The 27,590-nt window shown below is 35.9% G+C and overlaps 1 protein-coding gene and 1 pseudogene across 4 annotated transcripts in view; one reads left to right on the forward strand and one right to left on the reverse strand.

Moving 5' to 3' along the window:
* MRPL42 (mitochondrial ribosomal protein L42) overlaps positions 1 to 27,590 on the reverse strand; it is a 70,524-nt gene that overhangs the window by 30,050 nt on the left and 12,884 nt on the right. The window contains exons 5-6 of one of the 4 annotated variants that reach the window (XM_025927058.2): positions 23,367 to 23,530; positions 5,508 to 6,896 (exon numbers count right to left, since the gene is read on the reverse strand). In XM_025927058.2, coding sequence (XP_025782843.1) covers positions 6,851 to 6,896; positions 23,367 to 23,530 — 210 coding nt within the window. In that variant the 3' untranslated portion in view covers positions 5,508 to 6,850. Of the gene's footprint in view, positions 1 to 5,507; positions 6,897 to 20,210; positions 20,610 to 23,366; positions 23,531 to 27,590 lie in introns of those variants that run through there. The other 3 variants (XM_086712663.1, XM_086712662.1, XR_015253434.1) reach the window with 3 other exon arrangements.
* On the forward strand, positions 10,356 to 11,184 carry LOC112863938 (peptidyl-prolyl cis-trans isomerase A pseudogene; annotated as a pseudogene).

Here is a 27,590-nt window from a genome sequence, read left to right on the forward strand (position 1 = left end):
ACTCATAGGTGGAATTTAAGATACCAAACAGATGAACATAAGGGAAGGGAAGCAAAAATAATATAAAAACGGAGGGGGACAAAACATAAGAGACTCTTAAATATGGAGAACAAACTGAGGGCTGCTGGAGGGGCTGTGGGTGGGGGGATGGGCTAAATGGGCAAGGGGCATTAAAGAGGACACTTGTTGCAATGAGCACAGGGTGTTATACATAGGAGATGAATCACTGGAATCTAAAAACATTATTGCACTATATGCTAACTAACTTGAATATAAATTAAAAATTAATTAATTAACTAAAAAAAACCCAGAAATCATGCAATGTCTGCTCTCAGATTACAGTGGGATTAAACTTGAAATCATTAATGGGAAGCCAGCTGGACAATCCCAAAATACTTGAAGATTAAACAATACACCGCTACATAACACGTGGGTCAAAAAAGAAATATCAAGAGAAATTAAACAGTACTTTGCACTAAATGAAAATGAAACACAACTTACCAAATTTGTGGGATGCAGTGTAAGCCACAAATGCTTAAAGGGAAATTTTAGCATTGAATATACATGTTAGAAAAAAAAAAGAAATATCTAAAACCAACCATCTAAGCTCCCACCTTAGGAAACTAGAAAAAGAAGAGCAAATTAAATCTAAAGTACGCAGAAGAAAGGAAATAATAAGAATTAGAGTGGAAATCAGTAAAATTGAAAACAGGAAATCAATAGAAAAATTGATAAGATCAAAAGCTCATTCTTTATAAAGATAAAAAAAATTAATAAGCCACTAACCAGGCTAACTAAGAAAAAAAGAGAAGGCACAAATTGCTAATATCAGAAATGAAACAAGGGACATTATTACAATTCCCATGGACAACTAACTCTATACCCTCAGATAACTTAGATAAAGGGCACCAATTCTTTGAAAGACACAACCTGGCAAAATTCACACAAGAAACAGACTACTTGAATAAGCCTGTATCTATTAAAGAAATTGAATCAATAATAACCTTCCAGAATATAAAGCACCAGGCCCAGATGGGTTCACTATGAATTCTACCAAACGTTTAAGAGAGAAATAATACCTATTCTCTACAATCTTTTTCATAGAATAGAGCAGAGGGAATACTTCCTAACTCATTCTATGAGGCCAACATTACCCTGAGACGAAAACCAGACAAAGACATTACTAGAAAGCCACTAGCTAGTATCTAAAATGAATATAGATGCAAAAATCCTCAACAAAATACTAGCAAATCAAATCTAAAAAAAAAACAAAAGGTGTAAAAGAGAATTATGCACCATGATCAAATAGAACTTATGCCAGGTGTATAAGGCTAGTTCAACTTTAAAAAATCAATTAATGCAATATACTAGTATTGAAAAAGAACCAAGTGAGAGGACTGACCCTGTCTGATTTCAAGACTTACTACAAAGCTACAGTCAAGGGAGTGCAGTACTAGTGAACAAGCAGACAAAATATTTCAACAGAACAGAACGGGAGAGCCTAAAAACAGAACCACATAAATACAGTCGACTGATTGTTGACAAAGGAGTAAATGCAGTACAATGAAGCAAAGAGTCTTTTCAACAAATGGAGCTGGAACAACTACACATGCAAAAAATAATAATAATAATAATAATCTAGACAATGACTTTACATCCTTCATAAAAATTTGCTTAAAATGGATCATACACACACACACACACACACACACACACACACACACACACACAGGGTCACAGACTTAAAGGTAAAATGCAAAACTATCAAACTCTTAGAAAATAACATGGGAGGAAGTTTAGATGATCTTGGGTTTGATGATAACTTTTCAGATACAGCATCAAAGGCATGATCCATGAAAGAAAAAATTAATCAGCTAGAGTTCATGAAAATTAAAAATTTCTGCTCTGTGAAACGACAGTGTGAAGAGAATGAAAAGGCGAGCCACAGATTGGGAGAAAATATATGTAAGAGGCCTACCTGATAATAAATATACAAAATATAAAAAGAACTCTTAAAACTCAACAATAACCCAATTAAATAACCTGATTAAACAAATAACCCGATTAAAACAAATAACCTGATTAAAAAATAGGCCAAAGACCTTAACAGACACTTCAATAAAGAAGATACACAGATGGCAAATAAGTATATGAAAAGATGCTCCACAGTCATGCATCAAAGAAATGCAAATTAAAACAATCAGATACAACTACACACCTATTAGAGTGGTCAAAATCCAAAAACACTCACATCACCAAATGCTGGTGAGGATGTGCAGCAACAGAAACTTATTCACTGTTGGTCTGAATGCAGAATGGTCCAGCCACTTTAGAAACAAACGTGGCAGTTTCTTACAAAACTAAACTTACTCTTACCTTACAATCCAGTAATCATGCCCCTTGGTATTTACTCAAAGGAGATGCAAACTTATGTCCACACTTGTGCACAGATGTTTAGAGCAGCTTTACTTATCATTCCCAAATTTGGGAGTGACCAACAAACCTTTCAGTAGGTGAGTGGATAAAGCATGGTATGTCTAGACAGTGGACTGTTTTTCAGCGCTAAAAAGAGATTAGCTACCAAGCTATGGAAAGACACACTACGAAGTGAAAGAAGCCAACCTGAAAATGCAACATTCTGTATGATTCTAACATATAACATTATGGAAAATGCGAAACTATAGAGACAAGAAAGATCAGTGGTTACCAGGGGTTAGGAAGGAAAAGAGGATAAATAGGCAGACACTAATTTTAGGGCAATAAAACTATGCTGTAGATAATATAATGGTAGAAATATGCCATTCTACATTTGTCAAAATCCACAGAATGTACAATACCAAGAGTAAACCCTAATGTAAACTATGAACTCTGGGTGATGATGTGTCAATGTAGGTACATCAATTGTAACAAATGCATCATCCTGGTGGGTGATGGTGATAACAAGGGAAGCTATGCATGTGTGGGGACATGGAAAATACCTGTACCTCCCTTTCAATTTTGCTGTGAACCTAAAACTGTTCTAAAAAATGAAGTCTTTTTAAAAAAGGAAAAATATCCACTAGAATGTTAATAACAGCATTATTTATGTTTTATTTTATATTTGAGAGAGAGAGAGAATGCAAGCAGAGAAGGGGCAGAGAGACAGAAACAGAATCTGAAGCAGGCTCCAGGCTCTGAGCTGTCAGCACAGAGCCCAACGTGGGGCTCAAACTCATGAGCAGTAAGATCATAACCTGAGCCAAAGTCAGATGCTTAATCAACTGAGTCAACCAGGCACTCCAACAGCATTATTTATAATAGGGAACAAAGAGAAACAATGATTATGCCTAAAAGCAGTGAGGAAGTTAATTATGACATCCAGATTATAGAATAATATGCATTCATTAAATGAGAGTATTTAATGATATGGCAAAAAATTTCTATTAAATGAAAAAAGCAAGTTATAAAACAGCATGCATAATTAATACTGTTTTTACTCTTTGAAATATATTTATGCAGTGAAATAAGTGGGAAGAAGTGAAGCAAAAATTGAAGTGTTATCTTTACAAGGGACAATTATGGGAAATTTTTATTTTCTATTTATTTTTTAATTAAAAAATAATAATGCATTATGTTTATGGTTTATAAACATTATAAGGGTGCCTGGGTGGCTCAGTCAGTTAAGTGTCCAACTTTGGCTCAGGTCATGATCTCACAGTTCACAAGTTCAAGCCCCATGCCAGGCTCTGTGCTGACAGCTGAGAGCCTGGGGCCTGCTTTGGATTCTGTGTCTCCCTCTCTCTCTGCCCTTCCCCCACTCATTCTCTCTCTCTCAAAAATAAACATTAAACATTTTTAAAAAGTTATAAACATCATTATAAAAATTAAGTGGCTCAGTAGATACTAGTTAAGTAGATATTATCATCCTTAAGAAGGGACCATTTTTTGCTGTTGGCCTAGCAAAAAGTATAATGCCTCTTCAAATGTATTAGGGGTTTGGTAAATCCTTGACGACTAGATCAACAGAATGAATAATGGCCTCAGAATATCTCAACACATAATTTCACTACTCCCATTTATTCTACTAGACATTCTTACCTAAAGAACATCCAAATAGTCTCTGGTAATTAAGCACATTGTTACTGCCTTTGGGTAAGCAGTGTTTGAATTGAACTCTAAGAGTGCCCTCTGGTGGCTCACTGACAATGCTTTTATATCAGCTTGAGGTGTGTTAATCCACCTCATCAATGGAAACATGCGAACTGGAAAATTTTTCACGACTGAATGAATTCCCTTTATTTATTTTTTTTTTTTAATTTTTTTTTCAACGTTTTTTATTTATTTTTGGGACAGAGAGAGACAGAGCATGAACGGGGGAGGGGCAGAGAGAGAGGGAGACACAGAATCGGAAACAGGCTCCAGGCTCCGAGCCATCAGCCCAGAGCCTGACGCGGGGCTGGAACTCACGGACCGCGAGATCGTGACCTGGCTGAAGTCGGACGCTTAACCGACTGCGCCACCCAGGCGCCCCTGAATTCCCTTTAAAGGACCATCCCACCTTATGCAGTTTTTAAATTTCTAGAAAAAAGGAGACAAGTAAGTGGACCTTTGCTAAAATGTTTGTGATGGTGGATAAGTTACTACCCCTGGGGTAGAGAATGGAAGGAGCAGAGAGGAAGGAGGTGATGGTGGTGATGGAATATGTACTTACTTAGCAAACTAAATAACAGCAATCCATGAAAGCCAAAATTCTAGCATCTACAGTATTAACCTGTAGTTCCAGTACAATAAAATCAAAGTTAATTCTCCAAAGCATTGACATGTGGATGTGTGGTTTGGGCATCTTACAATCAAACAATCTCTATTTAGTACATCTTTGTACTTAGAAAAAAAGTCTTTAATTAATTTATTCTTTATTCTTCCTACTTTTATAATGTGGCATATCTCAATCTTTGTAAAAATTTGGATATAAATCAACTGGAAAAAAATCTAATCATTTTTCAAAAATATGTCACTGAACATGGCTGGTAAATACTTAAAATTTCTGATTCGTAAGTTCTATCAACTGTTTTTCTTTGCTCTTTCCCCCACATTAATATATTAATGATAAAAGGAAGCCACTGAAAAACATTTCCTTTTGGTAACAGAGGGTGGCCATTATTACTTCCTTAATCCTTTCCTATTTATTATTCCTTACATTTTTACTGAATACTTGAAACTTCAGGGAGAGTTCCTCTATTAAAAGAACTAGATTAAAGAACAGACTTTTTATTTTATTTTTTAAAAGTTTTTATTTATTTTGAGAGAGAGAGAGCACGTGTGCACATGTCGGGGAGGGGCAGAGAGAGAGGGAGACAGAAAATCTCAAGCAGCTTCATGCTGTCAGTGCAGAGCCTGATGTGGGGCTCAAACTCATAAACTGAGATTTGGGATTATGACTTGAGCCAAAATGCAGAGTCAGACACTTAACCGACCAAGCCACCCAGGCATCCCAAAACAACAGACTTTAAATGAAGTTTTCATTTCAATGAATTTCATTTCAATTTTATTTCAATGAAATCATTTTCCACATCAGATTTTAAAATATCACAAATATTTTACAAGTTTCAATAAAGCACCTTTCCACCTTCTTAAAAGATTCCTCACGTCCTAAACAGAAATCACAGGGGCAGCAATGCCATTAAGGATCACATATAAGGTGGTAGTGACAACCAACAGCAAAATAATCAATTAACATTCTCATCACACTAGTGATATTAACATTTTAACCACAGAGTTGCATGTGTTCTGAAGCTAGCATAATTTCTAAAACAGCCAGAAAAAAAAAATTTTAAACAAATTCTGTAATATCCTTTCTAGGAAAGTACATTCTTGGGTAAAAGAAAATAACCCTTTGTCACTGTAATGCACAGTAGAAAGGCTCTGGAACCAGACCATTTGGGATCCTGGCTCTCCCACTCCACTTGCTAGGTAAGTGGAGTTCAAAGTCACTTGGCCTTACCTATAAAGTAGGAATGATGATCTTTCTTCAAAGGATTATTGTGAGAATTTAATAATAATGTATATATATGTAAAGGACCTAGCAAGCAGTAGAAACTAATTAAAATGTAACTACAGTTAACCCCTGAACAAAGGGGTTAGGGGTACCAATCCCCATTGCAGTCAAAAATCCATGTCTAACTTTTGACTCCCCAAAACTTTAATTACTAATAGCCTATGATGACTGGTAGCCTCACCGATTAACATAATTCATTAACATGTATTTTGCATGTTATATGTATTTTATATTATTATATTGTTACAATAATGCTGGGGAAAAGAAAATGTTACTAAGAAAATCTTAAGAGAAAATACATTTACAGTACTGTACTATATTTATCAAAAAAAATTCTGTGTATAAGCAGACCAGTTCAAACTCATGTGGTTCAAGGGTCAACTAGAATTTATTTCCTAGAAGCCACAAGAAAGAAAACATCATAATATTTATTTTCTGGGTGGACCCCATGAGTTTCTTTTCAAAGACAATTAAAAAAATCTCCCTGTGAAGGAGAACCATGCACATTTTTATGAATCATATTTGTACTACTAACTATTTGGCTGATAATGTAAAAATACTTAATCACAACTAGATACATAAAAATAAATGGTATACCTTCATATCTCAAAGGCAAGATAAGATGAAGTAGGTTTCCGCATATAAGAATGTCAAATCCACAATTACCTAAGATATATAAAGAAATTGACATTCTAAGACATAAAAAGACATTTTATTATTGTTTTGCTACATAACAGTGAATACACTCAATTGCATTTTCTCAAATGGCAAATAAGACACAAGATAACATCTCTTTGATTCCTGAAAACCTCAAAATCATCTGTCTTTTGGAGGATCCAGCTTCCTACGACGTCTATGATACCTTGAAAAGAAGAAAATATTTAAGATATTATTTTAGTAAATGTTAACTGTTCCTGATAAAAATATAAAATTTCTATGATTAGTTTGCTGTTCATTAGCACTCAATGAAATCAACAAAACCTAATACATACATATATATATATATATATATATATACACATATACGCTGTTAGATATAATTTATACATACTTAGCTAGATAAATATTTCTTTTTTTTTTTTTTTCAACATTTATTTATTTTTGGGACAGAGAGAGACAGAGGGGCAGAGAGAGAGGGAGACACAGAATTGGAAACAGGCTCCAGGCTCTGAGCCATCAGCCCAGAGCCCGACGCGGGGCTCGAACTCACGGAGCGAGAGATCGTGACCTGGCTGAAGTCGGACGCTTAACCGACTGCGCCACCCAGGCGCCCCAAGATAAATATTTCTTAATAGGAAGCCACATTTCCCCACTGTGGGAATTGTTTTCTACTAATTAAGCATTTTGGAAAGGATTTTGCAGCTGTTGAGGTTAATTTCAATATGGTAACCTGGGTAATTAATCCTTAATTAAAAACGAATAATTGTCTTTATCGTAAAGAAACAGCACATCATGAACGTGCTGAGCATGCTCTATTAAAGTTTTATTCAAAAGGGATGTCTTCCCCTACATGGAGCCCTCTTAAGCTACAAAATTATATTTTAATATACAATAGGATACAATCAGTAATATGTTTACAGAAAAAATGTACAAGGTCACAACAAAATGAAAGAAATGCAAATTCTAAGTGAGGAAACTTTTACTTGTTTTTGCAATCACAAATATTTTAAAAAATCATAATTCCCAACCCAAGCACAGGTGTGATGAAATAAGCACCATCAGACATGATTGGTTAAAGTATTAATCGGTAAAATACTCAGGAAAAGCAGTGTGGCAATATATATATCAAAAAACTTTTTAAAATAGTCTTTACTTTTAATCTAGTAATTCCTCTTCTGGAAATCTATTCTAAAACACATAGAAAAATAGTTAAAATATTAACTATTTTAATACTAAAATATATTAAATATTTAAATATTAAATATTAATCAGGGAGGGGGAGATACAGGATGCACATTTACATATACAGTAGGATTAAGACCATATAAAAATAGGCAAACTAACAAAACTTATTAAAATAGAAATATGAAATGCATTGTTACCAGTGATTGAGTCATTTTACCATGAAGAATTTTTCTTTTTGCTTCTTTGCATTTCCTTATTTTCTTTCTTAAGAGAATTTCTGCATAGATACATGTGTTTATGGTGATGAGTTCTCTTCAAAAATTCCCTTTAGGCCAGATTTTGGCAAGTTGGCCTGAGTTATTTACTTTTTTGCTAATGTGGAAACCCAATGTAAGGATTTCTATACCATAAATAGTAAGCCATGTATCTTGCACTCTTTAGCTGTGATTAAGATATCAAAAGCATTCTTTTTGCTTATCTTATGGTTTCATATGGGCAAGTTTCCTATACGTTGTTTTTTTTATACTGATTTTTTGAAAACTGACAAAACACAGAAATTACGTTGATAAAATGAAGTACATCTATCTACAAAAACACAGAACATTAAGTTGTAGAATAATATACATATAGTGTAATATACATATATTTTCTACATGTACTTATACTGGCACAGAAAAAAACTCACCATTTTCTTAAGCTCTCCAGTTATATGCCAGATAATCAAGGTTTTACTAGTGCCACCCTGAAAGGTGGGGTCTCTCAAAGCAACTAGTCACCAGAATAGGGGTTTGGGAAGTCACAATTTCTTAGGATGCATGAATTTCAATTTCTGCTACAATCACTAGCCAGAAGCAAGCACCTTGATTATAGGGTGCCCTTATAACTTACCATTCGGACCTGGACTCTTGAGAGAATTAAAAACCCACCCTATTAATAATTAACAAAACAACGAAACCAAGACTCTTCCTGGAAAACCAAGACATATTGTTACCCTTCTTCAACTACACAATGATTCAGTGACATCTGAAATACTTGTCCACAGTTCTTAATCGAGAGCAGAACTTTATCTCCTGGTTCACACCACAGCTGGATGTTCAAATCTGTTTCCTACTGATGGTAGTAACTAATTTTTGTGGGCTCCATGGAAAAATATTAAAATAGTTATTTAAATAAAGTAGTACTGCTATTCATATATTTATAGGATTGCCCTATATTTTGAGAAATTTCAAATTATTTTCCAAATCCTTACTTTCCCTCCAGCCTCCTTTCAATCCTTCCATCCTTCTTTCTTTCAACATAACTTGACATCTAGTAGTGCTGTTAGCTTACTATCTTCTTTTTTAAGAGGTATTATGAGAATGAGTATCATTTATTCATTCATTTATTTTTAAATATGTGGACATCTACTATGTGCCGGGCACTACTTCTAGGTGCTCAGAATTCTGTAGTACACGAAACAAGACAAAATCTCCACCCTCATAAGGCTGACATTCCAGTGCAGGAGACAGGAAAACAAGTAAGTTAGCCAGGGAAGGTTTCAGAAAGAAAAAACCCAAAGTGAGAAAGCTAGCTTTGCTGATACCAGCAAGAGAATTCTACAGAGACTGAACAGCAAGTATAAGGGCTTTGAAGGAAAGGCATGTTCAAGGAAGAGCAAAAAGGCCACATGGCTGGAACAGAGTGAACAAGGAAGAGAACAAAAGAAAATGAGAATGGAGATGTAATGGAGGATCAGATCACACATGTTCTTATACGTAATAGTTAAGGCCTTTAGCTTTTTTTCTGGGTAAGATGGGAAACCGTTGGAAGGTTTTCAACAGAAAAATTATAAGAACTAAGTGAAATTTTAACAGGGTTACTCTGGCAATGTGCTAACAACAGACAGTAGGGAAGCAAAGCAGAAGCAGGGAGACTAGTTAAGAAGTGACTTCAAAAAACCAGGCAAAGGGTGGTCACATGGAGCAGGATGGTGGCAGAAGGAATGGTGATAAATGGTCGAATGTGGACACATTTTGGGAGACAGAGCTAACAGGATTTGCTGAGAGACCATACACTGGGTGTGAGACAAAGAGAAGAATCAAGAATGGCACCAAGGTTTCTGGTCCAAGCAATGAGAAGAATGGAGCTAGCATTAACTGAGATAGGGAAGGCTGCAGGAGAAGCTGGTTTGTGGCGGACCATTAGAAGCTCAGTTAGAGACATATTAAGTTAGGGTTGCCTATTAGACATGTGGATATACAGTTGGAGCTGGATATACAGTTTTGGAGATCAAGGAACAGGGCTTGGCCAGAGATTAAACTGGGAGCTATCAGGGATGCCTAGGTCACTCAGTCAGTTAAGGTCAGACTCTTGATTTCAGCTCAGGTCATGAGTCTCAGGTCTGAGTTTGTGAGATTGAGCCCTTCATCGGGCTCTGCACTGACAGCATGGAGCCTGCTTGGGATTCTCTCTCTCCCTCTCTCTGCCCCTCCCCCACATAGGTGCTGGTGCTCTCTCTAGCTCTCTCTCAAAATAAATAAATAAAGTTAAAAAAAAAAAAAAGAATTGGGGCTTTGCAGACGCCACCACCCTGGAGCCGCCCATGCTGCCCAGCCATGGTCAACCCCACCATGTTCAACATCTCCATGGATGGTGAGCCCTTGGGCTCCATCTCCTTCAAGCTGTTTGCAGACAAAGTTCCAAAAATGGCAGAGAACTTCCATGCTCTAAGCATTGGGGAGAAAGGACTTGGTTATAAAGGTTCCTGCTTTCACAGGATTATTCCAGGATTTATGCGCCAGGGTGGTGACTTCACATGCCATGATGGCACTGGCGGCAGGTCCATCTATGGGGGGAAATTTGATGATGAGAGTTTCATCCTGAAGCACACAGGTCCTGGCATCTTGTCCATGGCAAATGCTGGACCCAACACAAACGGTTCCAAGTTTTTTACGTGCACTGCTAAGACTGAATGGTTGGATGGCAAGCACATGGTGTCTGGCAAGTTGAAGGAGGGCATGAACATTGTGGAAGCCATGAGGCATTTTGGGTCCAGGAATGGCAAGACCAGCAAGAAGATCACCACTGCTGACTGTGGACAAATCTAAAAAATTTGACTTGTGTTTTACCTTAACTACTAGACCATTCCTTCTGTAGCTTGGGAAAGCACCCCTCCACCCCCATCTGTCAAAATCTCCTATAATCTTTGTGTTCTTGCAGCAGTTTCACGGGTTCCATGTTTTCCTTACTCCCCTCCAAGTCTAGCTGGATTGCAGAGTGAAGATTATGATAATGAAATAAAAGTTAAACAATAACAACAACAAAAAAGAGAGTTGGGAGCCATCAGCATACAGAAGATATTCAAAGCCATGAGACTGGATAAGATCACTATCTTGGAAAATGGGACAGAAAAGAAGAGAGAACCAAGGACTGATCTTTGGGCACTCCAAAATTTATTGATAAAAGATATGAAAAGGAATCAGTAGGAGAGACTAGGCTAGTATATGAACTTTAGATATATATAAATAGTTTCAACGAAGCTATTAAGGTTGAATTATTGAGAAAAATAACAGATAACCCAAATACAACTATTAGGGACTCTGTAACACTGCTAAAATGATGTGTTTTGGAAAGAGTTATAACAGAAAGAATGTTCCATCACTTCTGATGTTTTTCATGCCAACTGAGGAAGACTGAAAGGGAAAACATCCTGTACACAAATGCTATACATAAGGGCACAGATGACATACTTGTTTCCTGAGTACTAGCAACCCTAAAGGCCAACAGGAGATACTGCAGGGGCTGCTGTGCAGGGCAAAGCCACTCAGAATCAGGTCCTCAACAACTATTTACGAAGGAGATATCTAATGCAAACTGCTGTTGAGAATATGGAAAAAAAATGGATTTGCATAATGGGTATCCTTCAAAGAACATGTTCAAAGCCCCATGACTTCAGGTGAATATGATGTAATAGCTAAGCTAGTTTAATTTGTTTTCATACCTGTAATATTATCAAACAGGAAGTAGCAGGAACCACATGGTTATCTATTAAAATCAACCTCAGCACAAATGAATATAAAAATAGTCATTCAGGCAAAGGCAAAACATAAGGAACTAAAAGTTCGATTTAACTGCAAACCCAGTGTCCTGGGTTTCCTCATTATCTATCTCCCACCCTAAAAATTTAAATAGTTCTGGCACCCAATCTCAGCATTAAGCTCAAGCCTAGGAAGAATCTTTGAATTGCCTTCCCAAAGTAAGTAGGATCACCAGGATCAGGAAAAGGCAAAAAGCAATTCACAAATTTCGCAGTAACAATATTAACTTTAGATTTCCAGACTTGAGATAATCTAATCACCAATGTTTTTGGCCACTGGGCTATTTCAGCATCGATTGCATACAGTCACACTACCTACACTTCCAACCCACCCACTTTGGGGGAGGCCATTAATTAAATGTATGTAGGTTCAGGACTGAATGAAGTGAGGCAACATCCTGGGATCATAAAGCCACTGCTGACCTTGATTAAGAATTTGATAATAAGAAACAACTTACTCTACCTGTGACCCTATCAAATAAAACGAAAATTGAATAAACTCACATAACTTGATAGCTAAACTCTGGGAATAAAACTTCTAAGAATCACTGAGAAATTTACCAGTGGACCTTCCCCAAAACTACCATAAATAAAGTACCATTGAAAAAAAACTGAATACCTTCAAGAAGCTGTGGACATAATTAGTAAGATATATTTCATCAGACAGCAACTGAGTACCCACACACTGTATTAAGAATACTGTATTAGAGATCATGTGGAAAACTACAAAAGATGTATTCCTGATGAAGAGAAAATAGTCTAGAGCAGGAGATGTAGACAAAAAATTACCCATAAATACAAATATAACATTAATATATATCCAGCCATCTATGGTTATATATAGTTGTGCTAACAGGGAAACTATTAGCTGTGTGTGTGTGTGTGTGTGTGTGTGTGTGTGTGTGTGTGTATAACTATGTGCTATAGTCAATGACTATAATCAAATTAAATTTCATGGAAAAAGTAAGCTAAGTAAGAGCAAATGGTAGAAAAATGAAAGTACCAAAAATCAAAGGAAACAGCATTTAAGATGGCTTGACTGAAATGAAAAGTCAGATTGGACAAAAAAGTAAAATCCAAAAGTAAAATTCTACTTCTAAGAAACCCACTTGAAATATAAAGACACAGATAGGTTAAAAGTCAAAGAAAAGAGGGGCACCTGGGTGGCTCAGTCAGTTAAGCATCCAACTCTTGGTTTTGGCTCAGGTCATAATCTCATGGTTCATAAGCTGGAGCCTCACATTGGACTCTGCCGACAGTGCAAAGCCTGCTTGAGATTCTCTCTCTCCCAGTCTCTCTGTCTCTCCTGCTCTCTCTCTCTCTCTCTCTCTCAAAATAAATAAATAAACTTAAAAGTAAAGGAACAGAAACAGATCATGTAAATGATAATCAAAATAAGTCTGGATAGGCTATATTAATACTAGACAAATTATCCTTCAGAATAAGAAATATTACCAGCAATAAATAAGAAGACTTCATTGGCTCAGTCAGTTAAGTGTCCAACTCTTGCTTTCAGCTCAGGTCATGATCTCACTGTTCATGGGTTCAAGCCCCACATAAGACTCGGCGCTGATAGTACGGAGCCTGCTTGGGATTCTGTCTCCCTCTCTCTCTGCCCCTCCTCTGCTCTCCCTCTTTCTCTCAAAAATAAGTAAACATTAAAAAAAAAAAAAAAGACTTCATAAAGATAAAGGTGTCAATTCATCAAGAACCTATAATAACAAATGTATATACAATTAATAACACAATTTCAAAATATATGAAGACAAATAGAATTGGGAGAAGAAACAGAAGAATCCACAAATATAGCTGTAGATTTCCATATCATTCTAATAACAACTGATTAAATAGAAAATTAGTAAGGGTATAGAAAACTTGAACCACACTCCCAGCCAAGTAGACCTAACTGATATTTTTAGAATACTACCAGCGGCAATGGCAGAATATACACCTACTTTTCAAATGTATGTGAAACATTCACCAAGACAGACTATAATCTGGGCCATAAAACAAATCTTAATCAATTTAGAGACTGAAATCATATAAAGTATGTTTTGTGATCACAACAGAATTAAACTAGAAACCACTAACAGAAAAGTAACCCATGGTTCAAAGAAGAAATCATAAGAGAAATTAGAAAACATTTTGAACTAAATGAAAGTGAAAACGTATCAAAATTTGTGGGATGCAGCTAATGCAGTGCTTAACAGGAAATTTATAGCATTAAAAGATTAAATTAAAAAAGAAGACAGGTGGGGTGCCTGGGTGGCTCAGTTGGTTCAGCGTCCGACTTCAGCTCAGGTCATGATCTCACGGGTCTGTGAGTTCGAGCCCCACGTCAGCATCTGTGCTGACAGCTCAGAGCCTGGAGCTTGCTTCAGATTCTGTGTCTCCCTGTCTCTCTGACCCTCCCCCGTTCATGCTCTGTCTCTCTCTGTCTCAAAAATAAATAAACATTAAAAAAAAATTATAAAAAAGAAGACAGGTTTCTAAACAACAAGCCTTTAGAAACTAGAAAAGGAACTAATTACATCCAGGGTAAGCAGAAGGAAGGAAATAACAAGGGTCAAAAATAGAAAACAGAAAGACAACAGAATCAATTAAACCAAAAGCTGATTCTCAAAAACCTCAACAAAATAACAATACCAGGAATGAGAAGTGACATCACTACACACTAGTGTAGCAGTGTGTATAATGAAGGAATATTATAAACTATGTGCAAATAAATTCAATAATTTAGGTGAAATGGGCAAATCCCTTGAAAGATACAAACTACCAAAGCTTACTCAAAAAGAGAGAAATTAAACAGCCCTATCTATCAAGCACAGAAATTGAATGCAGTGAGAAATCTTTTCACAAAGAAAATCCCATATCTAGATGATTTCACTAGTAAATTCTATCATTAAGAAATAATACCTATTCTGGGAATGCAAGCTGGTGCAGCCACTCTGGAAAACAGTATGGAGGTTCCTCAAAAACTAAAAATAGAACTACCCTATGACCCAGCAATTGCACTACTTGGCATTTATCCATGGGATATAGGTGTGCTGTTTTGAAGGGACACATACACCCCAATGTTTATAGCAGCACTATCAATAGCCAAAGCATGGAAAGAGCCCAAATTTCCATTGATGGATGAATGGATAAAGAAGATGTGGTGTATGTACACACACACACACACACACACACACACACACACACACACACACACAATGGACTATTACTCAGCAATCAAAAAGAATGAAATCTTGCCATTTGCAACTATATGGATGGCACTGGAGGGTATTATGCTAAGTGAAATTAGTCAGACAAAAATCATATGACTTCACTCATATGAGGACTTTAAGAGACAAAACAGATGAACCTAAGGGAAGGGAAACAAAAATAATATAAAAACAGGGAGGGGGACAAAACAGAAGAGACTCATAAATATGGAGAACAAACTGAGGGTTACTGGAGGGGATGTGGGGGGGGGATGGGCTAAATGGGTAAGGGGCATCAAGGAATCTACTCCTGAAATCATTGTTGTGCTATATGCTAATTTGGATGTAAATTTTAAAAAATAAAAAATAAAACAAGTTAAAAAAAAAAGAAAAGAAATAATACCTATTCTAAGGTATTCTTCCCAAAAACTGAAGAGGAGGGAATACTACCAAACCCACTCTGTTGCAGGCATTACTCTGAAACCAAAACCAGACAAAGATATTATAAATCTATAGGCCAGTATCCCTAATAAACAAAGATGTAAAAAATCCACAACAAAATTTTAGCAAATCAAATCCAAACAATACATTAAAAAAAAATAATATATCATGGGGCGCCTAAGTGGCTCAGTCGATTAAGCGTCCAACTTCGGCTCAGGTCATGATCTCGCCGTTTGTGAGTTCGAGCCCAGCATTGAGCTCTGTGCTGACAGCGCAGAGCCTGAGCCTGCTTTGAGTTCTGTGTCTCCCTCTCTCTCTCTGCCTTTCCCCTGCTCATGCTCTGTGTCTGTCTGTCTTTCTCTCAAAAATAAATAAACAATAAATAGATAGATAAAGTAACCATAACCAAGTGAAGTTTAGCCCAGGAATGAAAGATTGGTACAACATTTAAAGTCATTCAATATAATTCATTATATGACTAAAAAAGAAAAACCAAATGATCATCTTAATAAGTACAGAAAACAGCATCTAACAAAATTCAACACCCATTCGCGATAGAATCTCTCCATACGAGGAAAAGAAGGATTTTTCTCAACCCGATAAAGGGCATCTATAAAGACCCATACTGAACATCACACTTAATGTTTAAAGGTTCAGTGTTTTCCTTCACTAAAACTGGAAAAACGGCAATGATGTCCATTCTCAACACTTCTATTGCAACATTGTATATAAGATCCTAAGCAGCACACTAAGGCAAGAAAAAGAAATAAAAAGCATAAAGATTGTAAAAGGAAAAGTAAAATTGTCTTTATTCAATGATACATGATCATCTAAATAGAAAACCCTAAGGAATATATTTAAAAAGCTACTAGAACTTCTCAAGATCACAAGAGACAACATCAGTAAACAAAAATCAACCACATTTGTACAACAAATAAAACTATTACAAACAAAAAACCTTGGAAATTGAAATTAAAAACCCAATACTATTCATAATGGCATTAAAACTATGAAATATTTGAAATAAATTTAACAAAAATGTAGAATATTCATACACTGCAAATTATATAAAACACTATTAAGTGAAAAAATTTTAAAGACCTAAATAAATGGAGAAATACACTATTTTAACGGATAAAAAGATTCGATACCATTATGACATCAATTCTCCTGAAATTGATCTAGAGACAGAATACAATCTCCTTCAAATCCCAGCAGGTTTTTATCAAAACTGATAAGCTGATTCTAAAATTTATATGGAAATCTAAGAGACCTAAGATTGCTGAGACAACTTTGAAAAAAAGAACAAAATTAGAGGACTTTACCTGATTTCAAGACTTCCTTAAAGCTATTTAGCCAAAACAGAGTGGTATTGAAAAGACAAACAACAGACCAAAATAAGAGAGGCCAAGACCCACATACATTGTCAACTGAGTTTCAACAAAGTTGCTAGGGCAATTCAGTGGTGAAAGACAGTATATTTAACTAATGGTGTTGGAGCAACACACACATACACACACAGACACACGCGCCAAAAATATGAACCTCAAGTTATACCTTACACCATATATAAAAATTAACTGTAAATGGATAATACATCTAAATATTAGAGCTAATTATAAAACTTCTAGAAGAAAACACAGGAGAAAGTATTAGTGATCTTGGGTCAAGCAAAGATTTTTTAAGTAGTATGTAAAAAGCGTGAATTAAATGGAAAAATTTGTAAACTGGATTTCATCACAATTTTAAAAACTTGATCTTCAAAAAACACTATTAAAGAAATAAAAAAGCAATCCACAGACAAAAATATTTGCAATACATATATCTCACAAAGGACTTTTGATCCACAAGTTTTATACCATAGTAAGACAATTAATCTGCTTTTTAAAAATAGCCAAAAGCTGTTTATAGATATTTCACCAAAAACAAATAAACCCTCACCCCCCAAACAAACAAACAAAAAAAACCCTGCCAAATGTACATATGGCCCATAAACACATGAAAAGATGCTAAAAATCATTAGCAGTTAGGGAAACATAAATTTAAAACACAGTGAAATGCTACTACTTATCCAACAGAATGATTAAAGTTAAAAAGACTATTAATACCAAGTGTTGGGGAGGATGTGGAACACTAGAACTGTCAGTGGGAATGAAAGATGGTTCAGCTACTTTGACAGTGTCTTATGAATTTAAACATGTCCTTATCCTATGACCAACTAATCCTAACCCTAGGTATTTACCCAAGAGAAATGAAAATATGTCAATACAATGACTTGTACTTGAACATTTATGCAGCTTTATTCAAAGCAGCCCCAATGGAAAGAGTCCAAAATGTCCATTAACTGGTGAATAGATAAAAAAATTGTGGTTTATCCATACGAGAATGTTATTCAAAAATAAAAAGGGATAAACTATTGGTAACATAACAACAAAGATGAATCTCACAAGCATTATAATAAGTGAAAAAAGCCAGACTTTACAAAAGGCTCCAGACTGTATAATTCCATTTACATGAAATTCTAGAAAGGGCAAACATGAAATTCTACAAGTTCAGGAAATTTTAAAAAATGATAGGAAGGAGATCAGTGACTGCCAGGGTGGAGATTAAAGGGAAGACACTGACTGCAAAAGGGCATGAGAACTTTTTGGGGGTGATGTAACAGTCTTTATTATGCTCATGGTAGTAATCATACAACTGTACATAAATTTGTCAAAACTCATCACAGTGTATACTTAAAACCAGTGAATTTTTCTGTACGTAAATTATACCTCAAAAGAGTTTATCTAAGATAAAATGCTTTAAAAACAATTAAGAGGAAAACTATGAATAGGAGACAATATTAATAATTGTCATTACCATATTATCGCTAAGCATATATTATATGCCAGGTGTTTAACTTATATGATCATATTTTATCTCAAAACCACCATGCAGTATTTACCCAAAGAATATAAAAAACACTAACTTGCAAAGATATATGTACCCCTATGTTTACTGTAACATTACTTACATATCCAAGTTACAGAAGCAACCCAAATATCTATGTACATACAGACGAGTAGATAAAGATGTAGTATATATATTTTCAATGGACTATTACTCAACCATAGCAACAACATGGATGGATCTACAGGATATACACTGCTAAGTGAAATAAATCAGAGAAAGAAATACCATATAATTTCACTCATTATGTGGAATTTAAGAAACTAAACAAACATAAAAAGAAAAAAGAGACGAACTAAAAAACAGACTCTTAAACAGAGAACTGATGGTTACCAGAGGGGAGGTAGAGTGAGGGGCAGGAGGGGGATGGGGGGGCAGATGAAATAAAGGGGATTAAAAGTGTTATTTATCATGATGAGCACTGAGTAATGTACGGAATTGTTGAATCACTATATTGTACACCTGAAACTAATATAACAATGCATTAATTATACTGGAATTAAATTAATTAACTTTTAAAAACCACCAGGCAAATTAGGCATTATTTCTATTTTCTTTAATAAATAACAAGATTAAATAAAAAGCTAGTAACTAGCAGAGGGAAGATGATTTGAGTAATCCCAGGCCCCTTTAAAACAAAGCCATACACTCAGAAAAGAGTTTTACTTTACTAGAGTTTAAAAAGCACAATATTGAGTATGAGATAGGTCTATTCATATAAGAAGGGTTTAACAGTGCTTACCTATGGGGCACAGGACATGAATAAGTATAAAGAAAATTTCTACCTTACACTTTAAAATAATGCATTGTTTAAAAATACTTTAAACAAACATTTTATATCTGTTAATACACATTTATTTAAAAAGATATTATATACCCCCAATTATTAAATTCATAATGTGTCCTAGTCTTTTGATTGCCATAACCTAAAAATTGTGAAATATTTAGTAAAATATCCTTCTGTATATGCCTAATATTTAAGAAGAGCTCAATGACATCTAGAAATCAACACTTGAAAAATGGCTTATGTTAATCCAAAATAAATATTTAGACAGCAAATAAATACTTGTTGGATGATTAGTGATCACACCTCAACTTATTTAAAATTCTGAAAGATGATGCATCACACAAGGACAATGCCTACAAGTAAAAATTTTCTTGGGGCGCCTGGGTGGCGCAGTCGGTTAAGCGTCCGACTTCAGCCAGGTCACGATCTCGCGGTCCGTGAGTTTGAGCCCCGCGTCAGGCTCTGGGCTGATGGCTCGGAGCCTGGAGCCTGTTTCTGATTCTGTGTCTCCCTCTCTCTCTGCCCCTCCCCTGTTCATGCTCTGTCTCTCTCTGTCCCAAAAATAAATAAACGTTGAAAAAAAAAATTTATAAAAAAAAATTTTCTTTATACACATAAGCTAGTATCTGAAGTTTTTCTGCTAAACTATTAGGAGAGGGACACTTGGGTGGCTCAACTGGTTAAGTGTCCAATGTCAGCTCAGGTCATGATCTCACAGCTTGTGGGTTCCAGCTCCATGTCGGGCTCTGTGCTGAGAGCTTGGAGCCTGGAGCCTGCTTTGGATTCTGTGTCTTCCTCTCTCTCTGCCCCTCCCCTACTCATGCTCTGTCTCTCTCAAGAATAAACATTAAAAAAAAAAAAAAAGTAAACTATCAGGAGAGATATTGGGATAATCAACTGCATCTAATTGAAGTCTGCTTACAACTGCAGAACCTAGTAATCCTGATGGGACAAGACATACCAGGAGATTAAATTAATTAGCAGTCAAAAGCTAATTAGCAGTAATGATTAAAAAAGTAAGTAAGATTAAATATAGGTGGGATACTAGACATAAAAGTATGAGGATAACATGCATGGTTTTAAGATTCTGTACTGGTCTTCTTACCTTCAATTTTGTCCCCTTCAAGTCCCCTTTACAAGATTTTCATTAACTACAGTAATTTGGTTACAAACAAAAGATGCCAAAAGATTACAGCAGTATGGAACATGCCGGGAGAAAACAGGTAGTGAAAGCCATTACAGAAGAATTTCAAGATAGGGCCTGAACTAAAATATCTGGATAATGAGACAAAATAAAAGATAAACATGAGCGACATTACGAATCATGGAAAGAAATCTTAGAATACAGTAACAACATACATATGGGGCTAAGAAATAGTTTGCTAATTTGTTCCCACATACCCTAAATTACAATTACAAAGACACAAAAAAACCCAGACAGAGTGTATAAACAAAGTAGGTACTAAATAAGAAAAGAAAAACCAAAGAAGAGGATAAAAAACAGAAGTAGGTTGGGATGCCTGGGTGGCTCAGTTGGTTAAGTGTCTAACTCTTGATTTTAGCTCCGGTCATGATATCACTGTTGTAGGATGGAGTCCCACATGGGCTTGGGATTCTCTTTCCCCCCTCCCTCGTGCCGTCTCTCTCTCTCAAAATAAATAAACTTTAATTTTTTTTAATGCTTATTTATTTTTGAGAGAGAGAAAGAGACAGAGCATGAGCCAGAGAGGGGCAAAGAGAGAAGGAGACAGAATCCAAAGCAGGCTCCAGGCTCTGAGCTGTCAGCATACAGCCCAATGCAGGGCTCGAACTCACAAACCGTGAGACCATGACCTGGGCTGAAGTCAGACGCTTAACTGACTGAGCCACCCAGGCACCCCAAAACTTCAACAAAAAAGAAAGAAAGAGAGAAAGAAAGAAAGAAAGAAAGAAAGAAAGAAAGAAAGAAAGAACAGAAGCAGGAATTGAAAGACAGCTTGGTGGCCAAAATATTGCAAATTTCTTCTTGAGAAACTGATACAGAAAGATCACTTTTATTATAGAATGATTATTAAAAGAGGAGCTTTTTTAAGACAGAAAAAGAAGAGCTGTGTTTTTGTTATAATGCATTTAAAACTTTGGACAAGATACTTAGTTTGAAATTTCTAAGGACAAATACTGGGAATAAGATCAAGGAAATAAAAGAATGTATAATGGAGCAAGTTGCATGTCATCTGTATAATGAATATAATTAAAGCTCTTGCAATGATTTTCAGCAAGACAAGGAGTATGAGACAAAGCCTCAAGGAATCTCTATTTTAACTAAGAAAAAGGGAGGATCTTCTAAAGAGAAACTAAAAAAGTAAACCAAGCCCCAGATCCATACATTCATTTGCTTTCAGACTTGCTCCCTACCAAATGGATCCACTGACCCTTCAGACTCAGTATGACCAACAACGGGTTCATCTTCCTCACTGTCAAACCTGTTTCCCCATGTGTATGAATGGCACCACGATCCACCCAAACACCTCTGTCTGTAACTTGAGAGGCCACCTGTCTCTTCCCATGCCTAATCAGTGACCTAGAGCTGCTAATTAAAATTCTTTTATTTTCCTCCTTCCTCCTTTTATTTCCTCCTTTTATTATAGTTCTTTCTTTTATGTTCCCCCTTTCTATTCCCATTGCTGGTCCTTTCATTTAGGCCTTCAACAAATTTCACCTAGACTATTATAATAGTTTCCAAACAGGCCCCCCTGACTCCAAACTTTCCATAGATCACCTTATCCCAATACAGAACCCACTTAATGAATTTTTTTTTAATGCTTACTTATTTTTGAGAGACAGAGCACGAGGAGGGGAAGGGCAGAGAGAGAAGCAGACACAGAATCCAAAGCAGGCTCCAGGCTCCACGCTGGCAGCACACAGCCCGACACAGGGCTCTAACTCACAGACTGTGAGATCATGACCTGAGCTGAAGTTGAATGTTTCACTGACTGACACACAGGCGCCACCCCCCACCTTGATTTTTTAATGCATAAACCTTTCTTCTTAAAATATGGCAATGAAAATAAAACCTAAACTCCTCAGCACAATACAAAATCCTTCATAAGACCCTTCCTACATTCCCTCATATTCTGGGTCCCCTCCATGCTGAACTACTTGCAATTTCCCCAGCATACTTTATGACATCCTGTTCTCTCTGCCTATAGAACCTTTTCAGAATTCCTCATGGCTAACTCCTAACCACTCTTCAAGGCTCAATCACTTGATTTTGTTTACCCTCTCTCCTTGACTACAAATAACTTGCAAACAAGGATTGTGTTTGTGATCTCCCAGCACTTACTTAGTAGAGCAGGTAGATGAATGTATATTCATTAATTCCATAAGCATGTCCTGTCATAAAATGTGCTTAGTTACTGGGTGATGGGTGACTGGTGACAGTAAGAACAAAATTTGCTCAAACATAAACAATTAAAAACAGTCACCTCTCAGTTTTGATAGGGAGTAAGATAGATATAAAAGAAAGAAGAATCAAAAGAAAAAAAAAACTAAAGCCAGAGTCAATTAGGAGGTTAAAAAAAAATCTATGTAATAAAATATGAGTACTAGCAAACAGAGGGACAACTAGTTTCTAAAGGAACTGAGATCCATATACACTGCCCAATCATTTGCTGTACCCCAATTTTTTTAACGATAACTCGAAATCTGTTAAATAAATGGATGAAGGGCCAAGGACAAAATTAATTATTTGGCAGGAGGATGAATAAAAACAACACAGCAAATGACTGTATCACAGAACAGAAAAAGTTTCAAGAATTCTTACAAAATTCACTGAAAGTTTGGTTAAATTCCCCCACTCAAATAAAAGAAAAAAGAAGTATTATTTCATTTTAGCTACACTATATGTACATCTAAAACTACAATTTACTAGGTGATCATACTGGGTGTTAATTTCACCACACAGACTATAACCTCAGAAGTTTGTTAATGCAAGAAAAGTTATGTATTCTTTTAGTTGTCGAGTGGGAGTTAAGAAAAGAAAATAGAACTCACTGTCCACGAGGATACCAACGGTGCTTAGTAGTAAAGAACATTTTGCTAAGTTGTTCTATCATAGGTCCTTGCTCCAAGGGTTCATTTTTTTCTTCTAATCTGGTTTTCAGCACTTGATCATGTGTTTCTTCATTATTACACACAGGATCTGGCCGTGGGATAGGCTACAAAATAATAAGTAACGAAGAACATCAAAAGGTAGGAATGTTAGTCAGCAGTAGATTGAGTTCACAATACAACAATACCCATATTCAGGAATCTATTACAGTACCTCAAGGTAGGTAAGTTTTCAGAACAGAATTTTGCTTTAGTTGCATTATCCACTAAAGAATCAGAAATACTTTTCCTCTCCTATCAAGTTTTGGGTTTCTTTTCCAATAATAAATTTCTTTATTTAATGTTATTTTCCCCCAGTAATAAAGTACTTATTATTTTAATTTCTATTCCTAAAACTATAAATTGTACCCATTATTTTTTAACTTAAAAGTTTACAGTCTCGGGCACCTGGGTGGCTTAGTCGGTTAAGCATCTGGCTTCAGCTCAGGTCATGATGTCACTGTATGTAAGTTTGAGCCCCACGTTGAGATCTGTGCTGACACCTCAGAGCCTGCTTCAGTTTCTATGTGTCTCTCACTCTGCCCCTCCCCTACTCATGCTCTGTCTCTCTCAAATATAAATAAACATTAAAAAAAAAAGTTTATAGTCTCTAACCTTGCTTATCATTAAAGTGAAATACAATGAAAAACATTTAAAAAAATTTTTTAATGTTCATTTATTTTTGATAGAGATAGAGAGACAGAGTGCGAGCAGGGGAGGGTCAGAGAGACAGGGAGACACAGAATCTGAAGCAGGCTCCAGGCTCTGAGCTATCAGCAGAGCCTGACACAGGGCTCAAACTCATAAACTGCGAGATCATGACCTGAGCTGAAGTTGTACACTTAACTGACTGAGCCACCCAGGTGCCCCACGGTAAAAAACATTTCATTGAAGTGGTATTTCTTATATCCAAAGGAAATTTTAAAAATTTTAATGTTTTCATTTACGTGACTGAAATGTCATCAAATGATGCTTTATGGTAACTTGAGAAATTTTTTGCCCAAAGACATCAATTACTAAAATCTCATCTCCTCTACAACACATTATGAGTGATATGACATGTTCCCATCAGTAACACTAGTTCATTAAAGCCTTAAAGAATCACTGTCTTGGGGGCACCTGGATGACTCAGTCAGTTGAGTGTCCAACTCTTGACTTCAGCTCACATCATGATCTCGCGGTTGTGAGATTGAGCCCTGAATTGCATCAGGCTCTGTGCTAGGTGTGTAGCCTGCTTGGGATTCTCTGTCCCTCTCCCTCTGCGCTCCCCAACCTGTAAGTGTACTCTCTCTCTCTCAAAAAAAAAAAAAAGTCACTGTTTTGGAAAGTGAAGTCATATATATTTTAAATATTAAATGACACTGTATGTAACAGAGGGTGGGAACATTGCCTTGCTTTACAGATACCATATATATTACAATACAATGAAAATCTGAATTTACAACCAGAAAGGAAACAATTCAAACGTAAGAGTCCTCACATTCATACACTATTAACGTCAACTACAACATTCTACCATTGTATTAAATGTTACAGCATATACTTATATTTATTTGGTATATGCACATGACAAAATGAGACTTCTTTAAAAAGCAGTATGTACGGGCATGAAGGTGACACAAATGACTTAGTACTACAGAAATGCAAAGTAACAAAGATATTAGTGAGAAGTAGAATAGGAGCCAAAGTCAGAACTTTGTCAGAGTGCAGAATATATTCTACAAGGTATAACAAATATTATGAGTAAAGGAAAGTAGGTAAGAACATACAATAGGGATAAGCTTTAAAAATGGATCTTGAGAAACCAGATTATGAAAGGTCTTCAAATTAGATTTACCAGTAACAATTTGAGGTAAGCAGAAATAAGGAACCACTTACATAGTGTAGGAGAAAATAAGGAAGTAGAATAATAAAAGAAGTTAAGGACTTGAGCTTTGGTCTCTAATTCTGCCACTTACTAGCTCCTGACCTTGAACAAGTTACTTAAGGTCTTAGTTTCTATTTCTGTAAAACCAGAGAAATAATACCTACCCAATAAGGGCTTAATGAGGATTAAATGAAATAATCATAGATAGTATGCTTAGCTGTCCCTCGTCCTCTTTTTTTTTTTTTTTAATGTTTATTTATTTTTGAGAGTGAAAGAGAGAGAGCACACACATGAGCAGGGGAGGGGCAGAGAGAGAGGGGGACAGTGGATCCTAAGTGGGCTCTGCACTAACAGCAGAGAACCCAAGGCAGGGCTCAAACTCATGAACCATGAGATCATGACCTGAGCCGAAGTCAGACGCTGAACCAACTGAGCCACCCAGACGGCCCTGTCCCTTGTACTCTTAAGAGTTCAATAATGGTAGGTAGCTACTAAGATTTAAGGCCTCAAACACAAAAATTTAAATTTATAATTTAAAGAAAAAGCTCTCCTTAGACATTTAAAGTAATTTTAAAAGATCATCACCTGTATGTAAAGTAAAATATTAGTATCTTTGCAAGCTACTATCAGACCCTCAGGGATCTAGCAAACACAGGATTAGAGCCTATAATAATTTTCTCTCTTTTAGATTACTATACTTGATGCTAAAGATTAAATGTTTTTAGTATTATCAAAAGTTAAGTTGTTTTCAAGTGTTAATGAATGTTCACGGTCTTTCTTCCTATTCCCAAGCAGGCTCAATTCTAACATATCACAAATTCTCTCTGCTTTGTATGATTAAAAACACTTCTTTACCAGGCACATAGATAAAAGACATTGGAATTAATGGATTCTTCGAGTCTATACCAAGAGCCTCTGGCTGACTCAGAATTGATTTTTAGGTAGTATCTGATCTCCTTAACCAAAGAAAGGATATGTGAATGTTTCAGTAAAAAAGAAAAACTAAAATAAAACTGAATGTCAACTTTGAAAACTATTCAGAACTATCATCCTGAATTTCCCTTGTTTCTCTTAAGGATTTTCAAAATTTGACTTTTGAAATTTGCCACTAAATCAGACACTAAAAAGAACCGTCTAGTACTTACATTTCACTTTATTTTTCCAAGTCTTTATTTTTTTACCCTTGGAATTATATCTTTATTTTCCTAAACTTTAGAAATTTAGAAATCAATCCTAAATTCTAGAAAAACATTTTTAGAATATTAGTACTTTTAATAAAGTATATACTCAGCAAAAGAAGAAAAAAGGATCTTTTTACTTAGATCTATGGAAAACAATCAACATGTTTTGGATTCAAATAAATTACCAGAACACCAAAGATGCAAATCAACTTAACTTTCTTAAAGCCAGTCTCAGTAGGCATATCTACACATGACTAGGATCTTTGCATGCAGTATGCTTTCCAGGGCCTAAAGAACCAAAGGGCCTGCTGGAGTTGCAGCCCTACCTCCTTGAGAAAAGAAAAAAAATCAATACTAAAATTGAAGTCATGTTTGAAGATATTTATTTACTATCATGTAGTACCTGCATAAGATTTGTAAATCTAGATTCAAAAAGAACACACTGTATTCTAACAGTAACACGTTTTCAAGAATGTTTCTTACTATGCAGCCCAATCTATAATTTATCACTTGAGAAACAAAAAAATTCCATGTTTCCCTATATGAATGTCTCTTAGCCTTAAAACAAGAAAGCCATAAGCATGAAGAGAGAGAAACAAATGTATTCATTTAATCAACAAATATTATACACCTCCCAAATACGAGTGCTATTCCAGATGCTAAGGGTATAGCAGAGAACAAAACACACAGAGCCCTATCCTCATGGAGCTTACATTTTGGTGGTGGGAGACAGACAAACAAGAAAATATCTATTGTGCCAAAAATGATAAAAGCTATTGAGAAAAGACAATAGGAGTCCAGGGGCAGGGGTACTACTTTAAATGCAAAAGTTACTCACTAGTTAACAAATAAGGAAAGGGAATAAACTATGAGGTTTCTGGCGGGGAAGCATTCCAGGTAGAGGAAGCAGGAACTACAATGGCCCAGAGGTAGGAGCCTAATATACTTGAATAACAGCAGGGGAGCAGTGTGGTTAGCAGTGAAGTGATTACATGTAAACTGATAGGAGTGATCTTCTAGATGAGAGAGGAATATTGAGGATGCGGGAGGGGAAACAACTGCTACCACACAGAGACTGCA

Source organism: Puma concolor, chromosome B4 (assembly GCF_028749965.1).
Source record: "Puma concolor isolate L17-30 chromosome B4, mPumCon1.1.hap2, whole genome shotgun sequence".
Lineage (NCBI taxonomy): Eukaryota > Metazoa > Chordata > Mammalia > Carnivora > Felidae > Puma > Puma concolor.